The sequence below is a fragment of the Scomber scombrus genome, chromosome 4, assembly GCF_963691925.1.
Source record: "Scomber scombrus chromosome 4, fScoSco1.1, whole genome shotgun sequence".
NCBI classification, from domain to species: Eukaryota; Metazoa; Chordata; class Actinopteri; order Scombriformes; family Scombridae; genus Scomber; species Scomber scombrus.
The window spans coordinates 10,562,120-10,579,463 of NC_084973.1; the positions used below are offsets into that span (position 1 = coordinate 10,562,120).

Genomic DNA, 17,344 nt, shown 5'->3' on the forward strand with positions numbered 1-17,344 from the left:
ATTGCCAACATAATGGCTCATTTGCCCGAGGCATCATCATTCAAATTATGTTTTGACAAGACAGACTTAATGTGATCATTACTCTAATGGCTTTTATGAGAATGCCCTGATGTCCCCTTTCTTGTGTAGTGAACTTAAAAAGATTTGTGTTTCAGTCTACCTCTGCTGCACAGGACAGTGTCAAGCATTCACATAGTATTGGGACAGATGGTTCCTGTGCTGGACAATATGACCCCAACTCCTCTGACTCAGAACTGCTCCAACTGCACTCAGGTGTTAGTGCCAGAGCTCAACGTTGTCAAAGCTGTGGTTTTGGGCTTGGTGCTAGGTGGCTTCATCATGTTTGGAGTTGTGGGAAACATCCTGGTAATCCTCTCGGTAGTTTGCCATAGACACCTGCGGACAGTGACAAATTATCTCATAGTTAATCTGGCAGTGGCAGACCTGCTTCTGAGCTCCACTGTACTACCCTTCTCTGCCATTTTAGAGATCCTGGATCGCTGGGTGTTTGGACGAGTCTTCTGTAATGTTTGGGCAGCTGTGGATGTGCTTTGCTGCACTGCCTCCATCATGAGCCTCTGTGTGATCTCTGTGGACCGCTACATTGGAGTGAGTTACCCTCTGCGTTACCCGGCAATAATGACAAAGCGCAGGGCGCTGTTGGCAGTGATGCTGCTGTGGGTGCTGTCTATCATTATATCCATTGGACCATTGTTTGGCTGGAAAGAGCCAGCACCAGAAGATGAGTCCATCTGCAAGATCACAGAGGAGCCAGGTTACGCTATATTCTCTGCTGTGGGTTCTTTCTACCTCCCTCTGTCCATCATACTGGTCATGTACTGTAGGGTTTATGTGGTAGCTCACAGAGAGAGTCAAGGTCTGAGAGAGGGCCAAAAGACAGAGAAGTCAGACTCAGAGTTTGTGATTCTCAGGATACATCGAGGCAACACAACTGCATCAGATGATGAGGCCCTTCGCAACCGCACACATTTTGCCCTGCGACTGCTCAAGTTCTCACGTGAGAAGAAGGCTGCCAAGACCCTGGGCATTGTTGTTGGCTGCTTTGTGCTGTGCTGGCTGCCGTTTTTCCTGGTGCTACCTATTGGTGAGTATCATTATGTCCATCTTCTTGTGTGTGATTCTGAGTTTTTGATGTCGAAGCACTCTGCAGCATTGGTCTGGGCAAATCAACTTTTATTAAAGAAATCAACTCAATATAGTGCAGACAATATTGTTTCAAAAATAATGAATGCTTAAGGAATAGTTTGATGTTTTGTGAAATACACTTAATCATTCTCTCACTGTGAGTTAGTTGAGAAGAGCAATACATATGTCATGTATGCATGGTAAATATGAAGCTGCAGCCAGGAGATGGTTATTTCTGACTCTGTCCAAAGGTAACCAACCAGCACCTCTAGAGCTCAGTAATTCAAACTTTTTTTTTCTTGCTTGCAAACTGAATTGTTAAAACTTTTTATGTTGTTTTATGGGTGGTCATATACTAGACTTTGTCTTGGATGGGTGCAGTGATTCTCTGGACTCCTTGATTAGCTTTAGGTTTAGGTGCTGGTAGGTGGATTTTGTAATCTCTGGGTATCTTGATGCTAAGCTAAGTTACTGTACAATCATAAAAATGTTACTGATCTTCTCATCTAACTCTCTGCAATAAGCGAATTTCCTAAATTGCCTAACCTTTGCATTTTACATTTTTAAAATAAAAAAAAGTTCAGAAAAATATACAGGTTCATACATTTGAGCACCTGCCATCACACATATGAGTCATACTTTTAGAAACCTATAAATAAAATTCATTTTACAGATGCATTCATTGATTCACATCAATGCCAGCCTTTTAAGTGCTGGCAAGTTTAATATTTGATGATATTAATTGAATTGCTCCTCTGTGGGAGCACACTAAAGTTGCTATTCAGACAAGCCTTGTGGCCTATTGAGCAGCGTAATATAGTAAATGCTTTGACTTGGCCAGGTAGACGTTCCATAAATAGTCTCTATAAATCTTTCAGATCTCTGACAGCCTCCGGCACTCCCCTGTCTGTAAACCAAATGGACGAAATATCAGACCAACATATACTTCAAAAACAGACCCTTGAATGAAGTGTGAAGCCATTTCTCTGCCTCTTCCTCTCCCTTGTCTCTGTGAGTCAGTTCATCACAATGCCTGTCTGGGAATGACAGATAAAGCCATCACATCGTTATCAGACATTATATGATGCTCCCCTCAAGAACACCGATCGAGACAAGCTTGAAGGGAAGGGGACATAGCTTGCTAGTCATGCATGCAATATAGGAGCTAGTGTTAATATGGATGGAATGTGAGAAGGAAATCCGAACCGAGTATATATGAGATATGGCAAAACCCTCACAAATCCCTCAGGTTTTTTTTTAAAATTTATTCTATGCTCTCATGCTTTTAAATATAGCTGCTACCATTTGGCTGAAGACTCAGCTTACCAACGCTCCCTTACCAATGCTGGCGTCAGGCCCCATACCGCTGCCACATAATTCTGCGGACAATGATAGATTCAGCAGTGAATCACAAAGAAAATGGTTTAGTTATGACATGTAGAGCCAGATATCTTGTGATGGTTCAATTTGGTTTACTGGAGTAAACATTATTTTGTTATTGGGGGAAAATAAATTGTGGGAATTTAATTATGTCAGAAATCGTAAAAAGATGAGTTGTTTCAGCTCTGTATTTATTTCTGGATTGTCTTTGAGATTTTAGAAGTACCCCTCAGGGACATTGCGGAGATGTAAAGCAAGGTATTGATAATTGAAAGAGTAACTTAACCAGGCAACAGAGTATTTCTGCTCTGTCTGATTGTTCCGTTGCACAGCGGTGGGTCTGGCTGGGTGAGTGAGCTCTTTTTCACTTGTAACCACATCTAACAACGATGTCAGTGTACTGACTCACCCTGCAGTACACCTCCTCTATATCACAACTGAAGGGAGAGATATTACAGTAAAGACGAGAAAAAATAGTGTGCAACTAGTGTTAATTTGCTCTTTTAAGTACTAATCAATATTTTTTTTAATTATCACCCAACTCTTTAGAGCAATTTAGCATCTTTCAGCTCTTTGTTTACTGCTTACAACTGTAGTGTTTTGATTCACTCCCACCAGTCTCATCAGGACCTTTCTCAGCTGCAGCAGGTGGTTGTTTTCAATCCACTTGGCACAAACTGGAGACAAAAGTAGATGGTGCACAAGTGTTGGTGGAGACCAAAATAGAGCTTAAAGAAAAGTGAATATTGGACATTCATCAGAAACAGGACTTGAAATGAATGCTGATGTTGCTTCATAACTGCTGGATGTGTATACATGTTACGCCATATCAACTTTTAATATATCAGTGTGGTGTGTGCAGCTAGGGCCAAAAAATCAATGAATGCAGCTTTAAATCAAACCTCTTTTACTGATTATTTTAACATCAATGGCATTAGGAGTCATACCACGTTTTCATAGCAGTTGTAGTGGTACAATCCTTCAATGTTTAATGTGGGAAAGAATTTATTCCCTTTCTTTTGATCTCTCTCAGGATCCACGATTTTGTCAGTGTTTGGTCAAAGCTTCGTATCTCAGCAACTATAAAAAACAGCCTTTTTGCAGATGGGCCACACTGAATTTTACTGGTCCTCCAAAAGACTTTGACAGGGCTTCATGAGCCAAGGCATCATGTAATTTTCCTTAACCTGACACATGTGCTTAAATAGAGGTTAAAATCTCAACAATCTGATCCCAAAACTGTTTCACCAAGACATTTCTTGATTTTGGGCAACAATACATTTATTTTACATCTGTGATACCCTTCTTTGTCACTCCAAAAATGAATCTATCAAGGATACTGGCTATAATAGAATTGTTCTTTTTGGTTCAGCTGGGGACAAAATGAATGAGTTGTACAGCAAGGCACAGCATAATTTGCTCTCAAACTCTCTCTGTCTCTTCTTTCTATACATCTATATCACATCTCATTTTTCAAAAGCCAATGGTTAACTGCCTGCAACAGCCTGCCCAATAAAGCATTTCACAAGACAGCTTCTCCCCTTCTACCTCTGAAGATAGATAGATAGATAGATAGATAGATAGATAGATAGATAGATAGATAGATAGATAGATAGATAGATAGATAGATAGATAGATAGATAGATAGATAGATAGATAGATAGATAGATAGATAGATAGATAGATAAAATTGCAGCCACATAAGTAGTCAGCCATTTAATAATTTTAATGTTTCACCAGCAGCCACTGGATATGTGCAGCGTCACCTACATTTACAGTGACAAACAGGCCAGCGTGTAATGTGGCTGTTAAACCATTTTTTCAGCTTCTTCATTAAAGAACTCACTCACATTGTCTGCTGTGAATGCTTCCGCTAATCAAGAGCAGCACAATTTATGACAGCAATTTTAATAAAATCCTTAACCTTGATGGCAAGTAGGGTGCTTTTTTCCCATGGGGATAAAACCATTAAAAATAAATTGTCTTAAGTGGATGTAAATGAGTGCAATGATGTTTCTCTCAGTAGTCGCAGATCATGTGCTTATTTCATATAAATACAACCTTTGATGCTTCGATGATAGAATAAGTACTGGAGCTCTAAAAATGTATTCTAAATGGTGGAAATGCTGGTATGTTGGCCGAATAGTCTGTCAGCCTCTCGGTTGGGGAGTCAGTCGGATGGTCCGCCACTTTGGTCCAGACTGAATTACAACTACTAGATAAATTGCCTGCCTTTTTTTGCTCAGACATTCATGGTTCCCAGAGGATTCATCTTAATGACTTTGGTGAACCTCTGACTTTTCCTCTAGTACCACCAGCAAGTTGACATATTTTTTGAGAGAAATATCTTGGCAACTATTGAGTGGATTGCGGTGAAATTTGCAACACATATTCAAGGCTCCTAGAGTTTCATCAAGCACCACCATGTCAAAATGTCTAGTCATCCAATACATTCGTTAATGACCAAACCTCTGCAAAACTAATCACATTCCCATCAACCTCAGCTGTTGGTACTTTATATTTGGCATGCTAACAGGCTAAACTGGTAAATGTTGCCCACTGAACATCACATGTTAGCATTGTCACTGTGAGAATGTTATGTTTAGCTCAAATCTCTCCTGTTTCAAAGTAATGCCTCACAGAGCCGCTAGCATGGCTGTAGGCTCTTTCTCTTGTTTTCAGATGTATCAAACTGTGCACATTTTGGCGTTCCTTCTGCTGTAATCTGTGTGTCTAATGTCCCTACAGGCTCCATATTCCCTGCATACAGACCTTCAGACACTGTCTTCAAGATTACCTTCTGGCTCGGTTACTTCAACAGCTGCATAAACCCCATCATCTACCCCTGCTCCAACCAGGAGTTTAAGAAGGCTTTCCAGAGTTTACTAGGAGTTCATTGTTTGAGAGTTAATCCCAGACCAAATAATCATCACCATATGGGTGCAGTTCAGACTCAAACGCAGGGTCACAACCAGCCCCTGAATCTTAGCCTGGACAATAGGGGGACGCCCTGTCGGCTCAGCCCCTCCTCTTCTATGGCCCTATCTAGAACCCCTTCCTCCAGGGACAGCAGGGAGTGGAGGGTCTTCTCTAGCGGCCCCACTGGTGGATCTGGACCAGCAGAGACAAGCAGGGCTAAAGTGGCCAAATTCTGCAGCAAAAGCTTCCAGCGGACCTGCTGCTGCATCCTCAGTGATGGGACTTCCCCGCAAGAGTCAAACTGTGCCCACCCCCCACAAGCCGGAAACCTTCCCACCATTAAAATCCACCAATTGTCCCTGTCTGAAAAAGGAGAGCCTGTATAAGCACTGTAATCCTTCATCCATTAGTCATGATTCCCCTCTGAAGGTCACAGATGAGTATATTTCCTTTGCTCTGTTAACATCACAAAAGAAGAGCTGTGGTTAAAATTTGAAATTGAAATACCTTAGTGTTGATATTGTTGCTTGATATTTCTTGGCTTTTAACCATTTAAGAGGATTATAGCTTGTTGGCCTTCTGAACACAGACATCGACAAAGCACGGTTTCAAAGATTTGTCAGAATATTACAGGAACAAATACGTCTTTTTACAAAAATCTGAATAAATCAATTTTGTACGTGCAGAAGAAAGATCCTAGAAACACTTCCTGAGGGTGGACCAAAAGAAAAGCTGTGAAAGTATTTCCTTAAGAGGACCAAAAGATTTTTATGTTGTTTACATATTTTATATGACAGAGAGTAGTTAAAATGTATACAAATGTAAATAAGAAACTTTTCTATATTGCATGATTTCAACAAATGCTACGAATATGCTGGTCAGTGGTGCTCCAGTTGTCTCCAAAGTTTGCCTAATTCTGTTCCTGTTCAAAGTCTTGTTTGTGTACTGCTGTGTACACAGTAAAAACCAAGGAACCTCGCGTACTTCCATGTCACATTACAATAAATTTCTATGACATATTCCTAACAAGGGATTCATGAGGACATTTTTGGACTCTTGTTTTTGTTTTGTTTTTTCTTTTTTTCCCCCCTTTGGTTTATTAGCTAAATATATAGCCCCAAAAAACGTCTAATTCATCTATCCACATTCCCACAATTTCATGTACCTCCTAGCAGTGCCAGATGGATGTCTTAATATACTTCTGTGGAATTTTATCTGACCTTGCGGTTGATGACCTCAATCCTGACCGGCCCCCAAGCCTCTTAAAAAAAAACATCAGATTTAGAGATGTCAAGTTAAGTCATACACAGTCTCAAACATTCTCCTCTCGGGCTATTCTCCTTGTTTCTGACGTGTGCAGATTCTTTACCCCGGCCTTCATAAGATCCCCTGTGAGGGTGCTGCTTGACAGTGCGAAGGTGAAAACTTGAGTGTTTTTAGAGCAAGTTCAGTACTGCGAAGTTTTTTCTCTGTTTACGCAGTTACATCAAAGGGCAAGAGGACAACTGCTCTTCCAACAGTATTGATTTATTTTCTCCTGGCTGCTTCTTCTGTAGTACCAGGATGTACTCCCTTTGTGAGTGTGAGAGGGGAAGAGATGCAGCCGGCATCGTTAAAGCCAATCTCCCCTTCCGCGCATTAAGTTCAGTTTGTGGAAGTGGAGTCGACAGACAGCTTTCCCACAGGGGAGGGACCAGCAACGCAGTGAGAGTGCCTGTCTGTGTCCGCGTTGTCATTGACTGGCATGCCTGTGAACCTCTAAATCACACCATCTCTGCTCAGATGCCATTAGGAGAGGAGCAACCAGCCAGCAGCGGCAATAAATTACAGATGGTACAGATGACCTAATTCACTCCTCCCTCTATTGTGTCTTTCAATGCAGAGAGTGGTGGGATTACGTATAAAAACCTCTGCCAGAAAATACCTGTGTGTCACGCTTTAAAGATATATCATCTTCCAAGTGCAGTAGCTGTAATGAATACTATAATTAGATCTGCAGCCTTGCATGAGTCAGATATAGACTGGAACAGAGCAAGAACACCCCTCCTGTGTTTCAGCAACACTCCCTGATTTTATGCTGGAGCCTAATTTTATGTATTCATGGTGAAAATATCAATAAGTGGATCTTTTCTATGCGTGTGTTCCTGAAAGTTTCAAAAAGCCAAAACCCACAATTGTTAATTCTAAAGGGAAATAAATTGAATCCATTTCAAGATTAATGTACATGATGATATTGTAGTGATGGCAGATATGGTCTTATATTAGTGTTGTCTGTGTTTCAGTGGATGGCAAGCAAAGCAAGCACTGCTGGTGACTCATGTTTGCACACTTCCCCAGGAGGGTTTAGCTTTGTCAAGTCTTCTCCGTGCTTTTTCTCACTCTGTCGCTTTCTCTCTCTTCTAAAGCTCCCATCAGTTGGGCGAAGATGTTGACATCAGGATTCCCCTCTCCAGTTTAATCAGTGCACTCAACACAATAAGTCCTAATTGGACAACTGTCAAACAGCCAGAGGTTAGAGAGGAGATGGGGGTGGGAAGAGGGAGAGGGGGTTTGCTCCAACTAATCACAGAAGTTTCGTTGATTTGTGCATTGGCTGTGACGTAGCTGCTGTCTGGCTCAATTCATTTTACTGGAAGGGTCCCTGTGGGGGGAGAATCTGAGGAGCCAGAACAACAGCACTGATCTGATAACTCTGTGCCTCCACCTAGTGTCTAATTATCACTCTGCATTTACGCTGTTCTATCACTGCGATGTGGTTTGACTCAACAAGATAGTTGATTTCTAAATTCTAAATCAGAGACAGTATCGTATATGTCTAGTACCTTAATAATAACTATCTGGAAATGAGTTGTTGTGAAAGGATTATGTAATATGGAATTATATAAATAATACTTATTTAACCCTTTACTGACAGCTATGACTTTCCAGATTAATATAGAAAAACACACAGTACACTAATAAAATACAATTCATTATTAAAGTTGGTTTCCAACATTTCTGGCTTGTGTCCTCTTGTGATAAAATAGCAGTTGTTAACAGTTTTCACCAAAGAGTGATTCCCCCTTTAAACTTCTCAGATATTTGAAATAACTGTTTAAGGACCAAAACAAATTATCAAAAATTGCTGAGGAACTACTGTGGTTCAAGCAGTAGTTAAAACCAGCTGATTGGTAAAAAGCTACATCAACAAAAGGGTACCTGATGCATCAGTATTAGCAATCCAATAATGTCATATATATCACTCAAAGGGACCACTGGTCTGCAAAACTAGTAGTACTTTTACTTCTGTTTTTTTAGTTAAGGTTTTTAAGTATTGTACTAGCACTTTCATTTAAGTAAATAATCTTAGTACTTCTTTGCTAGTGACAGCTGTTTTTATACATAGCTAACAAAATCTAGATGCCTCAGGACATTTTCTCTATTTTTTCTCTGTTTTTCATTATAATTGATACACACAGTGACCTCCACCACAACATACATGTCCTATGTAATACAGCTCAAGCTGGTGCCTACACCAAAGATGTAGGCCTAGAACAAAACAAACTTAGTACAAATCAGCTTGAAGCTTGATTCTGCACCTTATATGTCCTCCTCAGATGATTTGAAGTTTGCATAATTAAACTTTAGATTGCTCTCTAGGAAGAGTTTTTACATTCATGGTTTTTATTTCTCAAAAATGGTCCACATTTTGTATTTCCTACTGAATGTTGGCTCTCAACCACTGCCTCAGTGACACTTATTGGGGCTTCTCCTCCAGAATATAGCCTCTTATTTTCTGCTAAACAAGGAAAGAAAGGGACTGGAATAGTAACCATCTTTTCTAAATTGTTCACCTGCACTGAATGCACTTTTGGAGATTTCTCAAACTTCGAATATTTAGCCATGATTATTAGAACTCAACAACACATTCTTGCATTAACCATTTATAGACCCCCCAAAGCACAACGTCAATTTTCTGTATGAGTTTACTAAATCATTGTCTATTTCTTTTATCAGATATGATTTTAACTGTAACATGTAAATTAATTTATGGACCTTGTTACTGGTCTTGACTTTACCCAACATGTTAAGAATGCCACAACTGTGGAAATACATTGGACCAAATCTTGAAGGGTATGATGTTCATGTTGATGTTTTACAGCTGCCAGTTTCTGATCACTCCTGTGTCTTTTTCAATGTTTCTCTGTACTCAAAGTAAGTATTCAGAACCTAATACATATACTTATCGCTGTATTGACACCACTGCTAGGTTCATACTGGCTGAGTGTTTATCTGATATCACTTGACACCTCTAGTGCATATTCTGATTCCCTTAATAATCTCGCAGACAATCTGGATAGTGCCTTGCTCAAAACGCTTGACTCTGTTGCTCCTGTAACAAACAGAAAACACACTTGAATAAAGTCATGGTGCCATGGTTTTCAGATGCACTCAGACAGAGTTAAAGAAAGTTCGAGTGCAGGATGCGTATGACAAAACAAGAAGTTTTTCATCTTCCTTGGTTTGAGAGTTTTAAGAAGTATAAACTTGCACTTTTTGCTGCTAGGAAGGGTATTTTTCTTACTTGATTAACATAGATAAAAAATAATAATCCTTGGATTCTGGTTGATACTGTTATCAGACTCATACAGAAGATTTTCTGAAATTCTTCACAAATAAGATTGATTGAATTAGAGATAAAGTCACAAGTCCACACTCCTGTCATAATGATGGTTGTGTACTGTCCAATATTTTTGATGGATGTAGACGCTGTGACTCAGACCAACTGCACTCTTTGACAGTTAGAAATAATTTCCCCTGAGGCCATTACCACTCTGGTAACTGCTTCCATTTATGATACATATGTGGACCTGTAAAGCTAAACGACCTTTCCCCACTAATATTAGAGGCATGTCTATCAGAAATCTTTAAAAAAAAATAGATGGGTCTGAACTTAACGCTGATAAAGTGGAATTATTAGATGTTCCACCAGCCAAATATTATTTGTATGAGAATTTGAGTGCTAACATTGATGGATTTATCATGTCTGAAAGCTTGACCATCAAATTCATTTTTTATTATTGTCTGACATTCCAGCTGATTATGTCTATAACCAAGACAGCATCATTTCGTCTTAGTAGCCTAATATTGCCAAAATGCAACCTATTCTATCAATATATGATGCTGAAACATGCTTGCATTTGTATCCTCTAGGCTTGATTATTGTAATGTCCTTGTCTCTGGTCTTCCTAGATGTGCTGGTAGTCTCCAGCTGGTTCAGAAAGCAGCAGCTAGAATCATGACAAAAACATTTGACCATATAACACCGATTCTGGCCTCTCTTGTGCAAGCTGATTTTAAGGTCGTCATAAGGCCTTGCAGAAATTTGCATCGCCTTTACATATTACCCTGCATATGCCCTCTCGATGCTGGTCTCCTAATCATTATTTCAGTTAACGAAAAATCATTTGGTTTCAGGGTGTTTTTCTATCATACCCGTTTTCTCTGAAATGGTCTTCCTTTACATATCAAAGAAGCAGGTTCAGTTGAAATATTTAAATCAAGATTGAAAACCTGACTTATTCACTTCGTTATAGCCTACCTGAATCGGGTCCATCACCTTTATAACATCCCTCTTACATTGATGTTTCTGATGTTTGATTGCTGTAGGCCTATGTATTCTCTTTAACTGTAAAGTGTGTTGGGATCCTGCTGCATGGTAATTCTGCACTTTAAATAAAATTAAGTGTTACCTTTAAATTCTACATGGTTAACTGATTCATGCGCAAAAAACGACTCCTTGCCATGGGTTTCATTTTGATTATTTTAATCCACTGAAGTCAAGACAGATAGGGTCAAATGCTGACAGGACTGATGATCCCCCCCTCCCCTCCCCAAAACCCTGGTATCCTACAAAACATACATGACCGAGAGTATCACGCTATAGCTGGGAGAGGGTCAACAACAGTGCTCAACATTACAACTCAATAACCATTACCAAGACCCCTTCCCAAATGTAATTCACTTCACATTATAGCTTGGCATACAAAACCAACACTTGACAAGGCAATGGAGGAAGAAACGATCCAGTGTTTTACAGTATGCAGGAGATTGGTCGTACAGAGCAGCTCACAGTGCGGTGTCACTGAAAACCTGCTGTGGTTCGTGAACAGAGTTACTATCTCAGGTGAAACTGGTGTCAACAACTGGTAGGGGAAGGTAGAGGGGGGTGAAGAACTGTTTATCTGGTAATTCATTCACAACACTAACACCTATAACAGTGGACACATCATCAGCACACTGTGGTGGGGGGGGGGGGGGGGGGGTTTCATATGCATACTGACGCTTTTTTTTCATCAGGTCTCAAAGTTCACAGTTTCACTTCTTTAAGAGCCTTCATAGATACAGTGTGCTATCAATATCTTACAGGACAGGCAGGCAATTATTTTTAATTCAACAAATATCCTTAAAGCATACAGACATATCCAACACAAATAAAAGTTGCAAGCTCACATACATTTTTACAATTTGGATTGTTACAGGTGCAAGACAATTTCTGTCAGAACTGGGTAAATGGAAACTCTACCCTGGCTGCTGTTATTACAAAGCTGACACAACTGCTGTGCAGATCATGTTGACATCATCTGATCATATACAGCGAGTTTCATATAGCACCAGGTGCAGAGAGGCTGTCGGAAAAACCTCTCTTTCTAGTTTCTTAGTGTCTGTTTTGGGTCCTGAACAATATATACCGGTCTGATTATTGTAACTTGTTGCCTTGACAACCTTTGAAACAAACATGAGGCAAAAACAAAATGATGAAATGAGGGGAAATGTTCATGTGTCTCAGACAAACTCTTATGTGCCAAACATTTCCCTCCCTTTAAAATGATTCAGAATGAAGATGAATGAGTGGTGTGAACCCTTTAAATACCCTTTCTTTTCCTTTCAGTGCAGTCAGCGCATATCAAAATGACTTAACATGATAAAAACATCAAAAAGATTCATTTTTTTAAAACAGGGACAAAGTGCAACAATAACACAAAAGGAAGACCAAGGTGAATTGTTCAGCAGCACTCAGTATACTGCAGGACCTACACAAAATCAAATACTGTCCACTTTAGAAAGAAATGTGTTATGATTAGTATTTGGAATTTTCTATATCAGAAATGTTATAGTATTTTGTATTAAAACAGCAATGTTACAACAATGTAACGCACGCGGACAGGTGGTTGTAGCACGACCGCCAGCACATTCTGTTTAATATCTGAGAAATGAACAGCACGAGAAGAAAAATTGTAAACAAATGCTATGCTACTTCTAAAAATGCCAGCTCATAAAACTGACCGCTTCTTGGATTTGTTTTCTGTTGATTTTTGAGCAGAAAAGGCAATTTAACAATTCAAACATGTACAGCACAAATTATACAAAAAAAAGTAAACAAATGTAAACAAATTCATTTCATCAATAGTCACACTGGGCTTGAAAAAACTGCAAAAAAGCAAGCTGTTTCAATTCACTTGACTCTTCCTTAACAATGGAATATGGCAGGAGAGATTAAACAAAATGCAATAGTGCTTTTTCTTGTTTTGCATGAGGTGACGTAGTAGTGGGTGAATGAGAATGGATGGAGTGCTTTCGGGTGGGGTGCCGGGGGAGTCACAGGTTTGTGTTGTGGACCAGATGTGATGTGATGGTGGTAATGGTGGATTCTGGTCCCATGATGCCCTGCACCAAAGTGAGAAAACGGCTTAGCCGAGGCTGGTGATGTTGGCTTTTCCTCCCGGGGGAGCCACGATGCGCTGAGTGTTACGACGGGGAATGTTGTCATCAACTTGGGCACCTGCAACATTAACATGACAGCCATTTGTTACGCTTGAGTTGTTTATTCTGTAGATAGAAATGCCAAAATGTCATGGATGGGAAAATGTGAGTAACAAAATGTTTGATTTTACTCACCAGACAGACTGAAGCCAGACTGGTGCAGGTTGCGCACAGGCTGAACAGAAACCTGCTGTTGCTGCGGCTGCTGCTGCTTGGCAGGAGAAGTCTTCACCGAGGAGACGGTGGACATCACCTTGGGTGTCACAGTCACCTCGCACACCGGCCCATCGTACAGGCCCCTGGGGACTCCTCGCAACTCTGTCAGCTGAACATAAAAATCCATCAGTGAGTGTCCAGAATACCAGTTAGAGAGGAAATTTTGGTCAGTCAGTACACACAGGTGAGAGAGTGCGCCTGTGCAGCAAAGCGACTACCTGCGATGCCAACTCACCCTGCTGCGAGCCTTAATCCTCTTGTACACTTGGTCTGGGAAGGGTTTGCGGCTGACGTAGCGCCCACAGCCCTCCGTGGTGTGAAGGCTGCCGTCCTCCAACACAATCTTACCCTGGCTGATTACCACCAGGGGGCCTCCGCGCACTTCTGTGCCCTCAAAGATGTTATACTCCACAGCCTGCAAGAAGAAGAGGCTTGTAATATAAGAAAGGGAGGAAAACTAAAACACTGCACAGAGTTGATGGAATGCATTGTGTGTCCCATCACATTATTTACATAAATCATGCTGTTAAATATAAAACATATATTAATATAAAATATATTTACCTGATTATCACTTTATTATCATGTAGCAACTCATCTAAAAGTAATTTTATTTCTGCAACATATTAATTTACATTAAATGAGCTCTTGGAACTGCTTCTAGAGCAGTTGATTGCACTTGCAGTACCTCTAATTACATAAAAATGATTAAACCAAAGTGTTTGCACTGTAAACAATAAGTAAATGTTTCACTAATATTATAATGTACTACTTAATCTATTACTGCTCCTGTACAGGTGTGTTAATATCTTTAACAGCCACTGTAACTTTCTTCTTAACAAAGCTAACTTAGCATGTTAAAGCATGCAATTTGCACTGCAGCACATCACATAACGTTTTAATAATTTTGGTCTCAAAATGTCCAGGACAAATAAACAAATACAGACATTGTGGATGTGAGTTAAGACAAAGTAACCATCTGACCAGGTTGTGGCTCTTGGCTGAGATGATCTTGGTGAAATCTGGGTCCCACAGCACGAGATCAGCATCGGAGCCCACGGCGATGCGGCCCTTGCGCGGGTAAAGGTTGAAGGTCTTAGCCGCGTTTGTGCTGGTCACTGCCACAAACTGATTCTCGTCCATCTTTCCAGTCACCTTGTGGCACAGGATGACAAATCACATTATAGCATCTAAAAGCTATTTTTTTTTGTCACTAGAATACTTGATGAGAGGATCTTTTTTATTTTTTGTCTGCCTCACCACACATTTGTCCCAGATTAGGGACATCCTCTCCTCAGTGCCGTTGGTGCCCTCTGGGATCATGGTGAAGTTATCTTTGCCTACAGCACGCTGAGAAGTCTGGAAGGTGCAGTGAGCGCTACCAGTCACCTGCAAGTCCCCACTGGATATGAAAGAACACAAGAAAACTAAAGACTTTCTTCATGCAATAGCTGTCACGTTTTACTAATTATTTGATATGTAAATTAGAGATTAATTCCACTAATTAATGATTCTATTTTTATATTATGAACATTAATCAGTACTGTTAATCTAAATGCCAATGTCCCCCCTCAGCAAAGGGCATTTCACAATGAAGGTAGTCCCAATATAAAATGCAGCACACAGCAGTTACATATGTCACACTGTGTTTCAGCTTTCTTTAGGCCCTGTCATAAAGCACCTACCATGACAACAGAGAGCTGAGGTAGTCAGGGGTTGTGGGATCAGGACTGAGTGGTGGAGAAGTGATATAGGCTGCTGCTTTGGCCCAGTTCTTGCTCCAGTAATGGGTACCATCTGTGCCCAAGCTGGCAGATATAGGTTCTCCATAGACCACAGCACCTACAGGTGCAGACGGCACAATGTTAGAGTAAAGTTTAATGTAGTGAGTAATGGAGAAGAAAAAGTTCAAAAACAACGTTCCTACCCTTTTTCCTGGCGAGGGCGATGACATCAGCAGCAGTCTTGCTCATCACCTTGGTGATGTAGAGGGGACAGTTGGTCTGATTGGCTATGGTGACAGAGCGATTGACTGCCTCTGCCTCCACCTGCAGACCAACACACACACACACACACACACACACACACACACACACACACACACACACACACACACACACACACACACACACACACACACACACACACACACACACACACACACACACACACACACACACACACACACACACACACACACACACACACACACACACACACACACAGTCAGATTCAGCAGCAGCCTGGTTTTCTTTCCGTCTTTCTGACAGCATCTCTTCTGTTCTTTTAAGCATACAGCAGCAGATTATCCCACAGCTTGTTATGAGGATACTGTGATAATGTTTCGTATGAGGTCAAGATCTTACCTCCTCTGGACGGCTAAGCACATGACCTTCAGGCCCAGTGATACCCAGCTCGAGAATACGCCTCTGCTCCTAAAAAGCCACACAAGAACATTGTGATCTAAAATGGCAAAAAACTGCCAACAGCTGAAACTTGATCAGCTTAATCTGGGTTGTATTTTACCTCTGCAATGATGTCTCCATTCTCAGCATGCACCTGTGCAATGGCACCGAGGTCCCTGATGACACTGAACACCTCATAGATCTATAATATCATGAAAAAGACTAGTCAGGTCATGGGTTAGCCATGTACTGTCCCCCAAAGACATCGAACAGCCTAGAACACAAATGCTGTGACAGACAACTCAGCAAGAGAGCGCAGACAAGAAGAGGCCGAGCATACCTGAGAGTCAGAAAGTTGGAAAACATCCTTATAAGCCAAATAGACCAGGAAAGAGTTGACACCTGAAGATAGAAAACTTATGAGAGAAAACAGCCTAAAGGTGGAATAAAGAGAGCAAAAGAGGGAAAACTAAGAGCGAAAGAGAAAAAGAAAAACCAAAATGATAAAGATTACAGGGCAGAAATGTTAAGTTACTGTTTTAAGGTTCTTTTTTTCCCCCATACAATGTCAGAACGAGAAAAACATATTTTACAACTGAAAACTGGTAATGTTTCACCAGTAAGAGCTGCAGGTACAGTGATTTTAAATGCTACATAAGATGTAATTTGATACTACATACCATGATCCTTAACGAGGGTCTCCATCTCTTCTTGAACGCCTTTGTTCCAGTCGGTGAGGTCCACATGAAGAGAATAGTCGCAACAGGACTTGCTATCAGCCCATTCCCTCCACTGTTTGAAAGCTGCAATCAAGCTGACGCCAGGCTCCGGCACCACATGGTCAACTATAATTTAAAAAACAACAAACAGGTTAGGATTCCTGTGTACGCAAGCAAACTGCGTAATTATACTGCGTATCATACACTTGACAGAATCCACACATGCAATGTTAAAATCTCTGCAACAGGCTTACTGCACTTTATAAACGAGCTGAAAACACATGTGGACATCTGTCTGATGTAGTACATACTGATCATAGTCGTCCCTCCAGCTAGAGCTGCCCTGGTGCCCTGGTAAAAGTCATCTGCTGCCACCATGCCTCGGTCAGGCATCTGGAAGCGGGTGTGCACATCGATACCTCCAGGCATCACCATTCTCCCATGTGCCTCTATGATCTTCACTCCCCCTGGAACAATGAGGTTATCTCCTATTTGCCTGCAAGTAAGTAACGGGAAAAAAAAACAACAACAGAGGAATACAGAAATGAATGATGGAAGAATCAATATAATAGGTGTATGCTGATTTCTTGAAGATATGATGAATTATGTCACCTCAGTTAAAAAAAACAAAAAAAACACAGTGAAATCAAACTTACTTGATGACTCCATCCTCCATGTAGATATCAGCCAAGAATGACTGATCATCGTTCACTATCTTTGCCCCTTTGATGAGGAGACGATCACTCTGAAAGGAAG

General features: G+C 40.7%; 2 protein-coding genes across 2 annotated transcripts; one reads left to right on the plus strand and one right to left on the minus strand.

Moving 5' to 3' along the window:
• The first annotated feature begins 207 nt into the window (after window positions 1-207).
• On the plus strand, window positions 208-5,831 carry adra1aa (adrenoceptor alpha 1Aa). The gene is made up of 2 exons (XM_062417666.1): window positions 208-1,105; window positions 5,275-5,831. The coding sequence occupies exons 1-2, from the start codon at window positions 208-210 to the stop codon at window positions 5,829-5,831; spliced, it is 1,455 nt and encodes a 484-aa protein (XP_062273650.1).
• Window positions 5,832-11,734: 5,903 nt separating this feature from the next.
• On the minus strand, window positions 11,735-17,344 carry dpysl2a (dihydropyrimidinase like 2a). Its single transcript, XM_062416842.1, has 13 exons — window positions 17,245-17,344; window positions 16,900-17,084; window positions 16,550-16,714; window positions 16,210-16,271; window positions 15,991-16,071; window positions 15,831-15,899; window positions 15,392-15,512; window positions 15,150-15,306; window positions 14,725-14,866; window positions 14,449-14,619; window positions 13,700-13,879; window positions 13,384-13,573; window positions 11,735-13,267 (listed from the first exon to the last, which is right to left on the minus strand). Exons 1-13 carry the CDS (start codon window positions 17,262-17,264, stop codon window positions 13,176-13,178), a joined length of 1,635 nt encoding a protein of 544 aa, XP_062272826.1. The 5' UTR covers window positions 17,265-17,344; the 3' UTR covers window positions 11,735-13,175.